The sequence below is a fragment of the Cariama cristata genome, unplaced genomic scaffold (genome assembly GCF_000690535.1).
Source record: "Cariama cristata isolate BGI_N322 unplaced genomic scaffold, ASM69053v1 scaffold1030, whole genome shotgun sequence".
NCBI lineage: Eukaryota > Metazoa > Chordata > Aves > Cariamiformes > Cariamidae > Cariama > Cariama cristata.
This window is the reverse complement of record NW_009593826.1, coordinates 1-17700: the sequence shown is the minus strand read 5'-3', so window position 1 is coordinate 17700 and position 17700 is coordinate 1. Positions and strand designations below refer to the sequence as shown.

The 17700-nt window shown below is 39.0% G+C and overlaps 1 protein-coding gene across 1 annotated transcript in view; it reads right to left on the bottom strand.

Moving 5' to 3' along the window:
* Positions 1-16900, bottom strand: part of PRMT9 (protein arginine methyltransferase 9) — a 20004-nt gene extending 3104 nt beyond the window's left edge. Inside the window, 9 exon segments of the mRNA XM_009695527.1 lie at positions 2-243; positions 2328-2511; positions 6239-6431; positions 10339-10445; positions 11656-11758; positions 13687-13854; positions 14445-14681; positions 16004-16152; positions 16681-16900. Coding sequence (XP_009693829.1) covers positions 2-243; positions 2328-2511; positions 6239-6431; positions 10339-10445; positions 11656-11758; positions 13687-13854; positions 14445-14681; positions 16004-16152; positions 16681-16866 — 1569 coding nt within the window. The 5' untranslated portion in view covers positions 16867-16900.
* Between the last annotated feature and the right edge of the window lie 800 nt (positions 16901-17700).

Below are 17700 nucleotides of genomic sequence, written 5' to 3'. Positions count from 1 at the left end.
GCAGGGCTATTTCTGTGGATTCCAACACACATACGTGACCGTTGCCATCCTGTTCGCTGGTCGTCTGGAGTCCAGCCAGAGCATTACACAATTCGGCCTCATTGCCCAAACTCAGCGCGTCATCTCTGTCGCTGAAGTCCATCCCACACTCTGAAGTCAAAGAAGAAATCTTTTGGATCTTCAAGTAGCAGTCTTGGCAGCAAACTTCCATCATCACAGTATCTCCAGTCTTCACAGAATAATCTTGGCAAAAGAGCACAAAAAAGTCACGTCAATCACTCTACAGCAAACATCAGTGAAGCTTATTAAAAAAAAAAGAGACATTATCTCATCTCTTCATTAGTTGTTACCAGGGTGTATGAAAGAATTGTTCCAGTCTGTAGCCCACAAGCTAAAATCTGCAATTGTGCATTAACATTTGCCTTAAACTGTCCTACACTAGGCAAAATCCATTTATTCTCAAAACAAGCCTTTCTATGATAAATAGGTATTACTTAAAGCGTTTTGTCAACAGCAGAGCAGAACAAAAACATACTGATAAGGAAATTCCTTTTGCTTTAAAAGGCTAAATATTAAATATTGACATTTTAATGCCTCCTGTAGACAAAAGTAAATTTGTAGTTACATGGAAAACAGTAACCACAGTTTAGAAAGGGCAGTTTATTCAAAATACATTTTACTGGAACATTTATTGTGTACAGCCCAAGATGGTCTTTGGATGCTCTCCATGTATGTTTTAAGAAAGTAAATCCACTGATACGGACCAGAATTTCAAAACAAAACCACTATGGTTTGGCAAACATTTCTTTCAATGGCAACGTAGGCTAGAAGAGTCTCTTCCCTCCCCTCCTCTTTCAGTTGAACCAGTCTGTGGCACAGCTGCCCTACCGCCTATCCACACTGAACGAGGAGGAGCTGTGGACTACCCCCAGGGCAGGGCGGTTTGGATAGACTAGAGCGCTGCGCAATCACCAACCGCATGAAATTTAACAAGAGCAAGTGCCAGATTCTCCCCCTGGGACGGCGTAATCCTGCTTAGACGTACAGTTTGGGGGACGAGAGGCTGGAGAGCAGCCCCACGGAAAGAGATCAGGGGGTTTGGGTGGATGGCAAGTTGAGTACGAATCAACAGTGGGCTCTGGCAGCCCAAAAGGGCCAACCGTGTCCTGGGGTGCATCAAGCACAGCATAACGTGCTGGTCAAGGGATGGGGCTGTCCCACTCTACACCCCGCGCGCACCACCTCCCCTCGAGCACCTGGGTGCAGTTTTGAGCACCTCAATAGAAGAAGGACAACAGACTATTAGAGTGTGTCCAGAGGGCGACCAAGATGGTGAAAGGCCTCAAGGGCAAGACTTAGGAGGAGGAGCTGAAGTCACTTGGTTTGTTCAGCTTGGGGAAGAGAAGGCCAAGGGGTGACCTCATCACTGACGGGTGACCTCATCGCAGCCTTCAACTTCCTCAAGGAGGGCAGTGGAGGGGGGAGGTGCTGATCTCCTCACTCTGGTGACCAGCGACAGGGCACAAGGAAAGGGAAGCAAGCTGTGTCAGGGGAAGTTCAGATGGGACATCAGGAAAAGGTTCTTCACTGAGAAGTTGGTCAGTCACTGGACCAGGCTCCCCAGGGAAGTGGTCGTGGCACCATGCCTGTCATGAGTTCAAGGAGTGTCTTGACAACGCTCTTAGTCATGTGGTTCAGTTTTAGGTAGTGCTGTGAGGAGCAGGGAGTTAGACTCGATGATCCTTACAGGTCCCTTCCAGCTTGAGACATTCTAAGATCCTATGAAACAGGAGAATGAAAAACGGGTGAACAGAGAGTAGAGGCTACTGGAAATGACACTGCCAGTGTGTGCGTGTGTGGGGAACAGCATTCAAGTTGAGTTCAAAATGGGGATGAGGGGTAGGCAGGAATGTTTAGTTTGGGTTTTGTGGCAGTAGCAGCTAGCAATTCCTACCTCGCCTCCCCCTCCTCCCTTTTGCAAGTCACATCTTGACCAAGTAGAGCCAGTCAGAAGCCCCACTTTTTGGAGTTGCTCCACAACGCATTTAATTCAGTATAGAAAAAAAACCAACTTAAGGAAAAGTGTTCTCCCAGATCTTATCAGTCCCTTATCTGCTCCATAGCAGAGTCCCACGACCAAGCCCTGATGCTGGGACTGTGCACTACCGTCCAGAAACATGAGCAGGAACCACCTCACAGCTACTTGCTGTTGAACTTCTCCTAAACCTATTCGCTGCACCATCCTCATCTCTGAGATGACCTAACTAGCTCAAAACCAAAATGAAACCAAGTTAATGTACTGCAACAAGAAAATCCACAGGACCTACCAAGGAGGCCCTGCACAGGATAGACTGCCTGTTCCCAGCAAGTTTCCTCACTGGGACTTGTAGATAGAGCGTGCTCATCATCAAGCTGTAGTACAAACCACACCACAATAGCATCTAGTATTCCTCCTTCAGTAACTGGCACGCTGATCTTCCACGGCTTTCTAGTTGCAAGGCTTTTCAGCTCCTGACCAAAGTGGAAAGAGAGAAAAAGTGTAAGTTTCTTCCCATAAATAAAAAAGAAGTTTTTTATTACACTAAGTCACCCAAATTTCTGCACCAATGCATGAGGGCACCCAACAGAAACCTGAAGTTAACAAGCCGCTACAATACTAATTATCATCATCACTACTCGCTAGCATATGAACTGTCTACCCACATGCAAGTGCAATTATCCACGTGACCAACCTGCCTCCATCGGCCATTAAAGCAAATATGTCTACATCTAAGAATGTACATATTTAAAACTACCGAAAACTGCAAGAAAGGCTTTAGACTAGCAAGGCTTGCCGCACGAGAAGTAACAAAACCAGAGCCAGTCTTTTGGGTTGGGTTCAAACCAATGCTTAGGCATATGCTTCACTTAAAACCTGCATTCTATCAGTTCCAAAATTACTGTATGTAAGCACTGAATTTGCTTGAACAGAGATTCGGCAGAATCGTTACAACACCACATAGACAACCATCTTTGAGGATATCTTCTCTGCTACCTGGCTATAGGCTTTGTGTAAAAGGTGAGGTGTGTACAATTTCATTACTGGGAAGAACTACGATCTCCCCTAAAGGGATCAGGTTATAAGTTCTCCAATACTCCTAAAAAGTTTTGGATGTGTAACAAGAATTAAGTCTTCTTCCATGTACAATTTATGTTCTTCAGTAACTACCTTCTGCTACCAATATTCACAAACATAAACAGCTCAGCTCTAATGTCTTAGCCAGTTCTGGCACAAACCAATTAACCGGAGGTCAAGCACAAGGGACCAAAGATTCTCTTAGTCACAACCATTCTGCTTAGTAACAGCCTTTCCTAAACACATTTATCAGCTTCCTCATCTCCCTATGTCAACATTTGTCCTAAGTTTCAATCTTAAACTACACAGCACAAAAGAGAAGTTCCACTCCAAGAACACTGAGTAAGCTCTCATATGCTGCATTTTTTATTTTTCGCTCTTTATTCTCATTCTGTGTTATCCAAGAGTTGGTCTACCTCTCTTCTCACAGTTGAGAGATGGCTGAACAAAAATTACAGGATGCTAATAAAGTTCATAATAAGATCCCACTGCTCTTCAATAAAAGCGCTTTGCTGCTAGACGTTTCTTCTGTACCTCCTCAAGTGGAGAGGAAAAGAATAGTAAGTTGGAGCTTACCTACTGCAGTAAGCAAGCCCCTTGAAGTAAAATGCAAGGACACAAGCATGCATCTGTTTCTCAGTTTCTGGGAAGTTATAGCTGTTTAGAAGTGTATTTGATATTAAAAATATTCTTCCTGATTATTCCTCAAAAGCAGCAGGCGCAAGGTTCTCATCCACTGGTTCTAGTAGCTGTAGTGTTACATCCCTGTCTTGTGGCACACAAGACTTAAAAACCCACTGGAAGGCAGTTATTTCAGCTTTCCCTGCTCTCTACCATGCTCCTTATCTATGTTTATTCCTCACATTTGTCCTCTGCATAACCCTTTTTCTATTATTTATGACAGTTACAGACTCGAACAGCTCTAGCACATCAGGATCGCAATTTATCAACTTATGTAGTTAAAGAAACAGCGAAGAAAATGAAGCAATAGGTAGGTAATAAAAAACCAAAATGATGCCATGCCACGTATATCCTCTGAATGAGGAAAAAGGTAACTTACATTAAAACAAGGGGACTACAAATAGAAGGAAAAACTACAGAAAGCATGCAGTTATCAAGTTTCCTGTGTTTCGATCCAGAATTTCTCAAATACTCCAGACAGTAACTTCTCATGAAAGTTAGGAAGAGCCAACGTCTGTAATTGTTGGCAAGAGCACAGTTCCTTTAGGGCCTGAAAGTGAGACCGAGCTGTAATTACTGGCTGCCGAGGTAAAAACTCGCTTCCACTCCCAGCGGCACCGATCTGCTGCCAGCAAAGAGGCACGCAGGTAGTACCTGGCTAGGTGCAAGGCTCCGCAGCCTGTAATTTCAGCCACATCTCCTTCCCCTGCCTGGGAGGAACTGAGTTGCTGCTGCTAGTAACAGCAGTAATAAAATAATAACCATAACACAGTTGCTTTTTCTGGTTTGTTTTAATTTTGACTTCTTATTTCTCTGATCCGTACTGATGTCTTTGAAGCCTCCTACAACTCAGTTTGAGAAACATTGTTGTACTGTATTTTAAGCCTTCCTCTTAGTTCTGTCAGTTTAGGTCTGGATGGTTAGTACAAGCAGAATAAGTGCAGCATTCCTCTTCTTCTTTGAAATAGACGTTTATAAAATGGGTCTTTGAAATGACCTTACTAGTGCTAAGTTATTTCTTATCTGAGTGTCAATCTTTAGTAGGTAATTCTGCTACTGTTTGTAAGTATAGCAGTGTGAGTCCAATAGGAGCACAGATAATTTTTCTTTTTTATTTTTCAGCTGCACTGATTGAACATCCAGGTGTGGTCATGACAAAACCAAAAAAAAAAGGCCAAAAAAAAAACAACAACCAGGTTGAAAGTAACCTACCACTGTTTGGAACTGCCATATTTGCCAGTGACAAACAAACAGTAACCAGTGAGTCCAAATAAATTAACTGCATTTCTTCCCTTTACCTTTACTTAGGATATCTTACCATTTCATGACAGGAACACTCCATTAGTCTAACTGAAGCTTCAAAGGAACAGTTCTGAAACACTGTTTAAAGAGTAACACTGTTCTTTACTCCTTAAATTATCTTTACATGTCTGCCAGCAGGCAGATGCTTAAAAGTAGGCATCTCTCAGATGAGAGTAATAGTTTCTTATTGATGCTAGAAGCAAAAGCAACATGAGGTCACAGAGAGATCGCTCCCAGTAGTATACTGAAGAGCCTGGTCTTACTTCATTTTTAATCTCAGGCTGTCAGACAAGCCAACTAGGAAAAGCTATTGATTCAGAAACAGTGCAATTCCTGGCCAAGCACTAGCTAAGAATAATTTCTTTTATATAAACAGAATCTATTTTAAGCTCTGACTCAATGCTAACTCCTCACCGCAGGTCAATGAGCAAGAAACACACCAGAGATGAGATGTATCATCTTTTTAGCACGCTCAGCTGCAAGCAGTTGAGGTCCTTGCCTTACAGTTCAGGTCTGTTTAGTATATCCATACAAACATATTTTGTGCAAAATACACAAAATAACGCTACCATATTTTAGAATGCCATATTACAGAAATAGCGTAAGATACCAAAGGAGCTGAAGGGTGGAATCAAACTGGTTGAACAAGCTAAGACAATTTCTTCCTCTCCCCTCTCTTTTACGCTTACCCATCAACACTTACAGACATTTTTACACTAGATGTAAAAGACATGCTTTCTCTTTTGTCTTCAAGAGTTTCTTGAAGATTCTAACTTTAGACAAATAAACTAAGTTAGCTCCACAACTGCATAAATCATTTAAGACAGGTCTATTGCACTCTCCCTCCCCCTCCCTGTAGTGAGGTTGGCAGCAGTCCGATCCTATGAGCTAGTTTAGCTCCCTAAACTATGCCAAACAAACAAAAAACTTCACCTTCAAAATTTCATAGACTGTCATCTGATCAATCGCATCACCACACAACCAGACAAGTATCAAAACCAGTAGTGGATTTCAGTGCAGCCCTGTCAACTTTGCACTTGTGAACTGTTCTGAAATTGAACCCAGAAAGCAAATAAGATACGGGGCTCTCATTATTCATAAACAGAATACTTATAAAGGACGTGAGAAAAGAATCATTACCTGCAGATTGTTGAAATCTACTGTCATTACTTGACAGGGTTCTGTCAGAGGTACGTAACCTCCAGGAATACGACTGAGCTTCTCGGTGGTGTAAGGTTCAACAGTTTCCTCGGAACCAGCAGAAGCGTACGTTGGACTAAAGAACTGCACTGAATTTGGTAAGTGCACACCAGCAGCTTCCTGCGTTCCCACTCTGGGAGTAAAGGAAAAAAGGGAAGAAATGAAACTTCAAATCGTTTGACCAAAAAACCGAAAGCAAATTCTTCTCAGGCTGGCTAAGTATTTTTAAATGCACAGAATGTAAGAATAGAAAAAAACTTAAAAAAAATAAAAATAAATTAAACAATTCTGTGGGGTTTTTGTTATGTTCAGAGCAGCTGTTAAGCACAGAAAATGCACATCACTTTCAAGAATCAGAACTGAATGCTGTCACTAGAAACTGAGGAGAAGCCCAATATGTCCTTTGTCAAAGGCCACAGACTTTTGCCCCCTTAAGTACAACTCGAGTCTTGACAGAGAAGTAGAAAGAAGAATATATCCTGTGATAATAAGGACAAATAAAGCTTTTCTGCTGCTGCTCCATTAAACAGATAATGACGATGTTTCTTCCAGGTACATAGAACAGCCAGACCAAAGATAGATACATGTGCCATAGGAAAATGCATTTTTGGAGTCTCTTTGACAAAAAAATTTAATTTTGCAGTATCTTTATATATTTATCAAGCACAAACTATGCAGAATAAAGCATTTTCATGGTTACATAGCTGCAAAGAAAGTCTCAGTGTTGATTTCTTGGTGGAAAAGGCTTTGACAAATCATAATACACATATCCTTTCTTGTAAGACAGAGGATCAATTAGGTTTCTAGAAACAAGCTTATATGAAAAGCTTCAAAGAAGAAAGAATGCTATAACTGCTTTAAAACAATTACTTACATACACTGTCCGCCTCTTAGATTTGAGGATTTAAGATATATTCTTATTTTCAAAGTACAAGTCAGGTAGTTACATGAGACGAGTCTTGCACAAGCTACACTTCAGATCATTCTGAAAAAGCACATTTGTCTGTCAAGGACTTAGTGCTCCCTATTTAAGTGACAACTATCAAGCAAATCTACATTCTTACAGCGAGATCTAGCACTCAATTTTAACTTGTTGTCATTTGAACCTCTATTTCTAGAACTATTTTTTATTCTGAATCACTTTCTCAGGAACCTTCCCTCCCTGCAAAGGATCTCCCTACAACCAAATATGACGAGAGAGGCTGCCTGATAATATTCTCATCAGATACAGTCATCTCCTTGAAGCTCTCAATCGCAGAATTGAGTAAGATGCCTTTTGTCATAACCTAGATTCTTAGGCAAATATATTTTGACCATTATGCATAGCTAAAACAGGAAAATGAATCAGATCAGACTCCATCTTCAGAGCAGATTCCCCAGCAATAAAAGTATATGACATATAGAAAGCACAAAGTAGTAAGTACTTCACAATTAATATTAAAAAATACAGGAACATTATCAACAACTAATTTACTCACTTGCTTGGTGAAGTAACTTAGATATTTTAACAACAAGGATGAGAATGTATTCTCCTTCATTGGGAGCTGAATCCATGTATTATTTTAAAAGAAATACTACAACTAAAACAGAACAGTTGCTATATGAGGCCTATATTGTAGAAGAGGTCAGCAGATTGTTATACTATCATGAACCCTTCTGGCTTCAATGCATAAGCACAGAAGTAGAGCCACTTTATTGCCTCTCTTTCTGGGGCCTAATTGACTAAAAATTAAACATTAAAAACCCCTGAAACCTCTAATTGTTACAGTGACTTAAATTAGCAAATTAACCCATATTCTGGCATATTTTATTCAAAATGACTAAACAGAGATGCACTAATGTAACAGACCTATGCTCTCCTAGAATATTGCTTACTGTTACATATGACTCTTGAAAGATATCTAGAACAAAGCTGAAAAACAGTATGTAATATACTCCGGTATCTTAAAAGTTTTGTGGAAGTCTAAATTTATCCTTAGTAAAACTCAAGTCTTCTCACAAATGTGTCAGTTCATTTGCTCTTCTGGAAGTAAACACATTTCACATGGATGCAAAAACCACCGCTTCAAAGATAGAGCGGTGACTTCAGGAAAAAAATAAAGCTAATAATAATAAAAAAATTAAATAACACCATAGCAGAGTTAGGCCCTATAGTCGTTCTACAGTATACAAGCTATGGGTACAAGCAGCACCAGCTATAGTAAAGAAACATTACAATTATCATCAGAACATCAAATAATAAAGCTACAATAAGGGGTAAACCAGCACAAAACTTTTTCTAAAGTTGGCTTAAGTGCACCAACTTAAAATTGCTAAAACAAAGGGACAAAAACAAAGCAGAAGATCAGATCAGACACAGATAGATGACCGTGACATGCAAGATTACCAACAGTTGGAGTGAAAGGGGATTCCCTCCCTCAGCAAGATGAATCAGTGTTTAATGACAGATTAAACACATTTTTAAATGTACTTCAGGAAAACAAAAAAACCTCAGGTATTCATAGATTTCTGGGCTCTACATCTACTTACAACCACTCAAAAAAAAATTAAATCATGAGGAAAAGCTCAAAGAAAAGTTGTATTAATTGTACAAGACAGAAACTGTGCTGAATGATGTAAAAAGCAGGAGAAAAGAGATACTTTCACACTGCTATTTCATTAGGTATCATGCTCAGAAAAAAAAAACATCCAAACCCCAAAGTTTTGTTGTAGATCATGAAAACACTTTAAGGAAATGTGGAGTCATGCACATCAGAACAATTCAAAGAGATCTGGGTAGTTTAAATCTCAGAATAGGCAAGTGTTTTACATAAAGCTTAATAGCACTTGTTAAGATAGACATAAGACAGGTATTCTTACTGGAGCAAAAAGCAATCTCGGACTATAAAGGCAGGAAATTTAAAACTGACATTTTTCTTCTTCCTACATGTCACCATTTAAGGCTAGGTCAGCTCTTAAATCAGGTGGCAGATGCTCTCTATTGTGTCCAAACCAGGACACTACAGAATATAATTAATTTGTGGCAATCATTTCAGTCCTGCTAGCCACCTGACCTTAAGCTATTAGAATGGATTGTTAATTCAACAACCCAAAGTTACAGTACCTTAACTTTCATCTTGTTTCAATTTTGTAAGGAACAGTCAATGCCATGTTTTAAGGCAAAAACCTATCTTCTAATTGAGTAATTAACTTCTAAAAGAAAGTTCTTCTATGACCATCTACTACAGGAACTTATGTCTTCTTTTTGGCCATTGTCCAGGTCTACTGCATTGAAAAGTCACTGACGCAGCCTGGCTATTTTTCATCCAGTACACTGAAGCTCCTGCAAAAGTTAAGTGTTTTTTTCAGTCTGCAACAAGATTAATCCTGAACAAAATACATCAAGTCCAAATCTCTCAGACAGAGACAGTCTCCTTACTGTTCCAGAAGATAAGAATAAAAATGAATATGAAAGTAATTGATACACAGTCAGAACTGGTCTCAAAGAAACCCTACTGTATGCTAGTTCAGAATTAGGGAAGGCACATATTCAGAAAGATAATGCTAGGTGGGTTTAACAACACTTAGGCTTTACCAAATCCTATCCTCATCTTCTGAAAAGGTCAGATCCAGCAGCGAGGTATGGAGATTATAAAGTGGGTAAAATGAGGATAAAGGCCAAGTGTTAATCCAATAATCTCCAATACAGAAATTGAGAAGTAATTTTACTATTAAGGAATTAAATTTCTTTAGTATGTGTTAGAGGCATGTATTTCAGCATAACTGAAAATCAAGAGTTTCTGATGATGTGATCCAGGAAGTCTGAACCACAAAGGGAGAAGGAAAAAAAAAAACAAAACACAAAAAAACACAAAACCACCACACCAAAAGAAACTGGAAAAGGGGTGGGAGGATGAGAGCAGAAATCTGTTTAGTGAAACAGATAATCAGCCATTCAAAAAATAAAGAGAATACTAAATGAAAAATCCTCAATGAAAACCACCAGTTTCTTTTCCCAAATAACAAATATGGGCTCAAACTGCACTAGAGTTTAAACATACCTGTGATGTCTACGTATCTCTTTGCATTCCACCGCCATCCCAAATACTGTAGCACTTGCAGGAATAACTCTGCCATAGTTTCCAGTACTGACATCTTGATTTTTCAGCTGTGAAAACATGAATAACAACATGCAATGAGACAGTGACCTATTTCTACCATTACTGCAAAGCCTAGGTTACATCTTAATGAGCCATTCAAGATCACAGTCAAAACATCAGTAAGATCTTAGCGACTTGTAAAGTTTCCAGTCTTTGTCATTCCAGTTGGCCATTAAAAGGAGTTTCTTAAATACTGCGTTTCAATACATCCATGCATCAGCTTTACTTTTCAGTCTACTACTTCCTCTGTGTAATGATAAAAGTGTTTTTCACTTGGTCTTGTTAGAATATATTGAAACATGTGAGGACGTTTCCTTTACACATCATTCCTATACTTAACACTAGAGGTCATCAGTTCCAGTTCAATACAACACAAAAGCTTTCAGCCAGGTAAGACTCTGGGGGTTTTTTTGGTTTGTTTTTTGTGTGTTTTTTTTTTTTTTACATTACTTGTAATCAAGGCAACATCAAAACAAAAGAGAAGTCCTTCTATTTCGTAAGACCTAACAGAGGTTAACCCATACAAGGCGCCTTGTCATATTACTTTGCTTAACATATGCTAGTTAAAACGCAAAATACATAAAGTCAAGTCTGAGATCCAGTAGAATTCTTCAGTCTTCCAAAAAAGTTCACAGTTAGCAAAAATAAATTTGGCATATTTACCAAATTATAATTGGCTGTTCCCAGTGTTATGATAAGAAATAATTCTACCATAATTCAGCATTTTTTGCTTAGATTGACATGACTTTCTGCTACTAGTTGGTATCTCAAAATGACCAGGTTGTAATCAAACTTGCAGGAAAATACTGCCTTTAAAACACACACAAATGCCTTTGCTGTTACTTATGGGGGGGGGGGGGGGGGGTGTGTGGAGAGAGAAAAAAGGAACGAACACTGATCACAAGTGAATCATCTCTGTATGATGGACGGGTACATCAGGGAAACACGCATTGCAAGCACTTGTCTACTCAGAACATGGGCTCACAGAAGTATAATGTATGCAGTTGCCTCACTGCCATTCATCAAAATCAAATTCATAGAGTAAGTCCAGGTTACTAAGTTTTAAAATGCCAATCGCTATGAAATATTTACAAGACAGTTCTTCCTCATTTACCTATGTCTGTGAATGTGTGCACATGCGCAAACACACACACATGCACGAACACATATCAAACAAAACAGGAATCCCATCTATACGTATGTACCCACATCACCCACCTTTGGTTGTAAAAGTAGATGTTCCCAAGCATGTATCAAGCTCTCCACAACTCCTTCTCCAAATAAACCAGCATCAACCGTTTCTGTGACAACCAAGGAAACTCTAGCAAACAAAAAGAACACCATGAAATATAACGTACTTTCCTGTTAATCAATCTTCTAAAGAAAACAAAAAAAATCACCATACCAATGTGAGCTCTGAGCAAAACCTTTACCATTGTTCTGAAGTTTCAATACAGACAAGCAATTTAATTCTTCCAACAAATGACATGTTTTGAATTGTTGTTAGAAGTTATTCAAGATGCAGATAAAAGAGAATAAATATTGAGCAAGAGTTTACCATAAAGCTTCTTGTTCAGCATTTATAAATAAATTGTGCGGGAAGAATCTAGCCAAAACAGGAAGATGTTTCAGGCTGGGCACACAGCCAACGCTACTGCAGAATATGTATTTTGTCTGAATCTCATGCAAGAGTATGCATCCATGCATGTGTGTTCAAAAGGAATTAAAAAAAAAGGCTATATTCAAAGCACAATAAAATTACTATGCAGACTGATGGACCCTAAAATTCTAAATCCTTTGGATTTAAACCAAAAAGCACACGGCATGGTAAGACAAGACATTTCCAGAATCTTCCAGTGACACTTTATTCCTGCCAGGTGACATCCAGTAACTCATCATATACACTAAGAGGATACATATGATCACTTACTGGAATTGAGGTGACACAATTAGACAAGGATTGACTGGCATGCTAAACCATGGGAGCTTCATAATTTCAGATTATGAGCCTGTACCATCACCAGACACTTTATTAAATGTTTGTAATTAAAAGTAAAATGGATTATTTCCTTCCCATGTTTCTTCTGCATCCGTAGTAGCAGTGAGCTGAAGTGAGAAACCAGTCCTTTGCATATACCAAAACAAATAAAAATCTCCTTAGATTTCTACCTGCTAAAAATTTACAGATCCTCCTGAAGAACCCCTGCTGAATGGGACAGGGAGCAAGGAGAAGCAGAGTAACATAAAAAGCCTAGATCATGTATACTGAAAGCTATAATGCTGATCAAATTCTGATTTGCCAAGAGCAATTCCAAGCTGCTGATATGTCCCAGTAGCTCTTACTATGCTTTAGAAGACATTACTTAATTTTGGAAAAATAAGCTACTTAATTTTCCAAAGCACACAGACCTCTGCCATACAGTCAGGTGGGCAGATGTGTGTATCTTGGATACACAGGGGTTGGAACTAGATGATCTTTGAAGTCCCTTCCAACCAAATCATTTGATGATACACAAAAAGTTCAGTACAAACACAGAAACCTGTTCTTACAGCACAAACTTCAACACCCCTCCGCTGAATTTTACTCCGCTATCTAAAGCCACGCTCAAAGCCCTGTGGATCCCTCCCAAGTCAGTCCAGCCATCACCAGCCCTCCAGATGCAAACAACCGTGCACATCACCTGGCACCTCCTCACATAGTATCATGCTCCTTAAGGGACAGAGGGGAAGGAGGGGAGGTTTTCCCTCACTCCCTGATCAGAGGGAGGCAGACAATCTGCAATTTCTGATCTCTCTGACAAACACAGAAGTTGACATGGCGTTGCAGGGGTGTAGTATGTCCCAGAAACAGTCTTCCTTTGCAGGCCCTGTTACATATCTCCATTCTACTCATGGGCTGCAGAAGTGAGTCACAAGTTGTTAAGTATAAAAGTGTGTTAAAATGACTTTTATGATGTAGTAATCTAATTTTGCTTTTCCTCTTGCTGCAATATAATTGCACGTGCCCCAAAGCTCCCATCATCAAAGACTTAAACTCCCTAATTTATGACACTGTTGATCTACCACAGAAATTAGTACAATCCAAAGAACATGTTATCATTTCTGCATTGCTCTACAGAAACAAAACAGAGAGAACCTTCTCTCATTATGGGTAATATCACAGGCAAAGTTGTTTCCTGTTCAGGTCACAGGGTATTTTCTATTTTTGTGAAATTAAAAATAACATCGCAACAGAGAGCAACGACGTACCTTTCAGGTATGTGCTTTGGAATCTCTATATCAAGTGACTTCAAATGCAGAAGTTTGATCTCTCTTTCCATATTATTTGCTGCCACCACATCACGGGCAAGTTCGTACATGGTTTTTGATAATTCACAGGCATAGACAGAAGATGCTCCCGCTTTTTTTGCGAACATACTGAAAAACAAGAATCAGGGTTTTTCCCCTCCAGTTTAGATCACTTTAGGTAAAGCATAACAAGATACTGATTTTTCTTAAGTTCCATTTCTGCTTCTATATCTGCTTCATATTTCTAAGAAAACAGTTTGAGTTTAAAAAACTCTATTAAGTGAACTAGTATCTCTTATGTGGACACTGATATCACACAACTCAATATCCTCTCTTCATATGCTATCACCAAAAAAAAATAATTTACAGGTAGCATAAAGATGTTCCCCCAGCTATGCTAAATCCAGTCTTTATCCTAGACTCAATACTTAAAGACAGGACAAAGGACATTACAGTTCCAAAATCAACATGAGTAATTCAATTTACACAGCAGTTATTGGCACAAAAAGCATCTGCAACAAATAATAATAAAGGGTTCAAAAAAATACTACTAGACACTAACATCCAGACTCACTGACTTCTGAAAGCTTCGTTTCCTTTCTTAAGTTTTGGCTTAGTAAAGGCATGAAATTAAATTTTTTTTTCACTAGCAACCAAATTTTGTTAGACAACAAACGTGCTTCTATTAAGTTCATGTTAAACATGCACTTATGACACACCTCAAAATTCCTGTTCCTGTTCCAATATCAAGGACAGATTTGCACCCTGAGTGGACAGCATTCTCGATTGCTTTGAGGTAAGTAAGGTTCCTCTTGGTATCGTTGAGCATGATGAAGTGCCAGCGTTCCACAAGCCAGTTCGCAACGCGGTAAAAATTCTCCTTTGCATCAGCAAAGTCCGGGTTAAGCTTCACTGCTTTATGAAAATATCCAGCTGCTTCATCTCTAAAGCCCATTCTAATAGCAAAAGTGACAAATAAATAGAAAGTATGCACTCAGCTGCCAAGTATCTGTGTGTCTGTGAAGAGGTCTTACATCACTTAAGAAACAACGGAAATATTTTGCATTAGTTAGAAAGATTATCTTTAGAAATGCCAATACTATCTTACGAAAAAGAATGATTTACAGCTCTACATCAAATCACTTTAAAAGGCAAAGGCAGTCCAAAAATACCATTGCGTGCACCAGTCTTCATCCACTACTACACCCCTTGACAAACTCGAACAGGTTTTACAGGAACTTGATGCAACAATATGACAGCAGCAACACCGCAATCCAGTCCCACAGATTTTCAAGTCAAGAGATTGCTACAAACCCCAAAACTGCTTTACTGTATTTAACTGGAACATACTGTAAAAGAACCAAATTTTGAGTTGCCACTGCTTGCAATAAGTGGCAATTTTGAAACTAAATTGTGAACTCGAAGCAAGTGTTTACGATACCTATAGCATATTCTCAAATCAGACAGCACTGAAAAAAACCTCAAAATCTTTAAAATCCAAGAAACATGTACATTTTAATAAAATACTGGGAGAGTTGTTCCTTAAGACAAAGAAATCATAAAAGGCAAACTTAATTAAAACTATCTGGATCCACAACCTGCAATTTCAACCTTAAAATTACAGTCTCAGAAGACCTTAGAACCCTGAGCAACAGCAAAGCACCATGTTTCACACTGTGTGGAGAAAGTAGGAAAAGAATGCTTTACACTAATAAATAAAAGCATAAGCTCAAACATTTAAGAACAGCCCTACAAAGTACAGTATATATGACCAGCTTCTTCACTTCAAAGGTCTGTTACATGTGATCTCAAGAAGGACCAGAATTACAAGACAGAATTCAAAGGCAATAATTCTCAGGGATCTAACAGGAAAGAAAGGAAGAACTTCAAAAATTGTGGATTAACCACAACAGTTAACATAGTGACACAACAATTTTGGGTTTTGTTTGTTTGTTTTTTCGTAATTCCTTGAAAAATTGTTAGAAAATATTTGAAGGCAGTGCTTTAACTTTTAAGTTTTTACTAGTAAAAGCTCTTTGACTTTTTTTTTTTTTAAACTTTTGCTGTGACTATCAACATTTATTTTAGCATTGGCTACTATATTTTAAGCTGACAAACACATCTGAAGTTCAACAGTACACACTATACAGCATTAAGCATGTGCTTCAAAGAAGTAAATGCAAGCATATTTTATGTGCTCTGCTAAATAGGGCCTTGTTTATTAACATACAATACTAAACGTGAACCTTACAAAAATAGAACATACATTACTACAAACCTGAAAAGATGTTCTCCCATACTATTGCATATCACTTCATCATTCGGATACAGTTCAAGTGCTTGCTCATAACAGTTAAACAGATCTTGAATCCGTGCCAGAGAATCTAGCTCTTCTGCCCATTTAAAGAGAGTAAATTGAAATGTTTCCTAGAAAATAAAACATATACCAATGAGTTGCTGGTAGTTACCAGAAGTAGGGAACTGAGCCCAGGAAACATCTAGAGGTATCCTGACATGGGCGTAAACACCCTCAGGTCCCTAAGCAGCAGCATACAATTGTTTGCCATCATCCCAAGTTAGTTGGCTCACTTGGAGAAGCAGAAATAAGCTCTCAGATATCCACATAGAGTATCATCACCCAGCAGTGTATACTAAGAGCCTGTGGGCATATTGATGCATGGTATACTGCAAGCCAATGCTAACAAGGCCCTACTTTTATTAAAATTAGTTGACACATACAGACTAGAAGAAAAGGGTATTAATTCCCTTCCCATAGGTATACAGAGCTTATTAAACAAGGTACTAGCTGTCTCCATTATTACTGTTTTCTGCTTTTATTTTTAAGACTGAATAGAAAAAATCAGTTACAACAAATCACAAGCACAAAACATGTCACAAAGCCTCAAAAGGAATACAGTAAATAACATTGTTTCAAGCAATTCAAAGAGCACTTACTTTGACACTAGTTTTTAACTCAGGAGCTAGATTTAGCACCAGGAGATAGTGCGCATATGCAGTTCCAAAATCCTGGCCCTCCAAACAATGCTGAGCACTCTGCAAAGACCTGGAAACCAACTCCCGCCTGCCGGCTTCCTGACCACCTCTATGGTTACAATGAAATTTAGCATTGGAGTTGGGCATTCTGAAGGAGGTAAATACTTGTTCTTCCTAAAAAAAATTAAAAAAAAATTGTGTATACCATAGGCCAAAAAGGTTGCACACAATGCTGTCAGATCAAACAACATTTTAATCTTAACTGGCTTTAGTAAAGACAAGACATCCTCCCTCCTCCCCAAACCTAAGCATTCAAAAACATGCTCATCTTTATGCCACTCCATCAACTTTAAAATGAACGTTCACCATTCAAAAGTGAAGCGTGCACCATGCCTATGTTAGACTAGGTCCTGGAAACAGCTTACACTTCTCGCTTTCTAAAACTAATTTTTGTAAAACATATTTTATCATGTCTCTGAGCAAACAGTATTGCACGCTGGGAGTTCAGGCACTCCCAAGCTTCATAATCAACCACAAAATCTGCAAGTTAACACTCTTCCACTTCAGCAACAGTATCTTCATAAAGCAAAGATTCCCGGAAGACGAGCGAATGACTTCAGAGTTTATTTTACACAAAGCAACATGACCGTTTTTCCCCTTAAGAAAACGTTAAAGAGTTATCAGTATCAATATGCACGTTTTCATAACTGCCTTGGTTACCACTTTAATGTGTACTTACGTAGAGGGCCTAAGACCGCCTTCAGGGTTTTCAGATGTATCCTAAAGCTGAAGAAAGCGAACGTTACTTGGAGAGGGACTGCAAGAAACACAGCACCATCACAACTAGGCTTTTGTTGCCTTTTTAAAAAAAAAAAGTACCGAACGAAAAAACCACCAAATATCGAGCACGTCTCAATTGAGCACCAGTAATTTACAAAGGGGCATGCAAAACCAGGGAGGGCCGTGTAAAGTCGCCTGCCG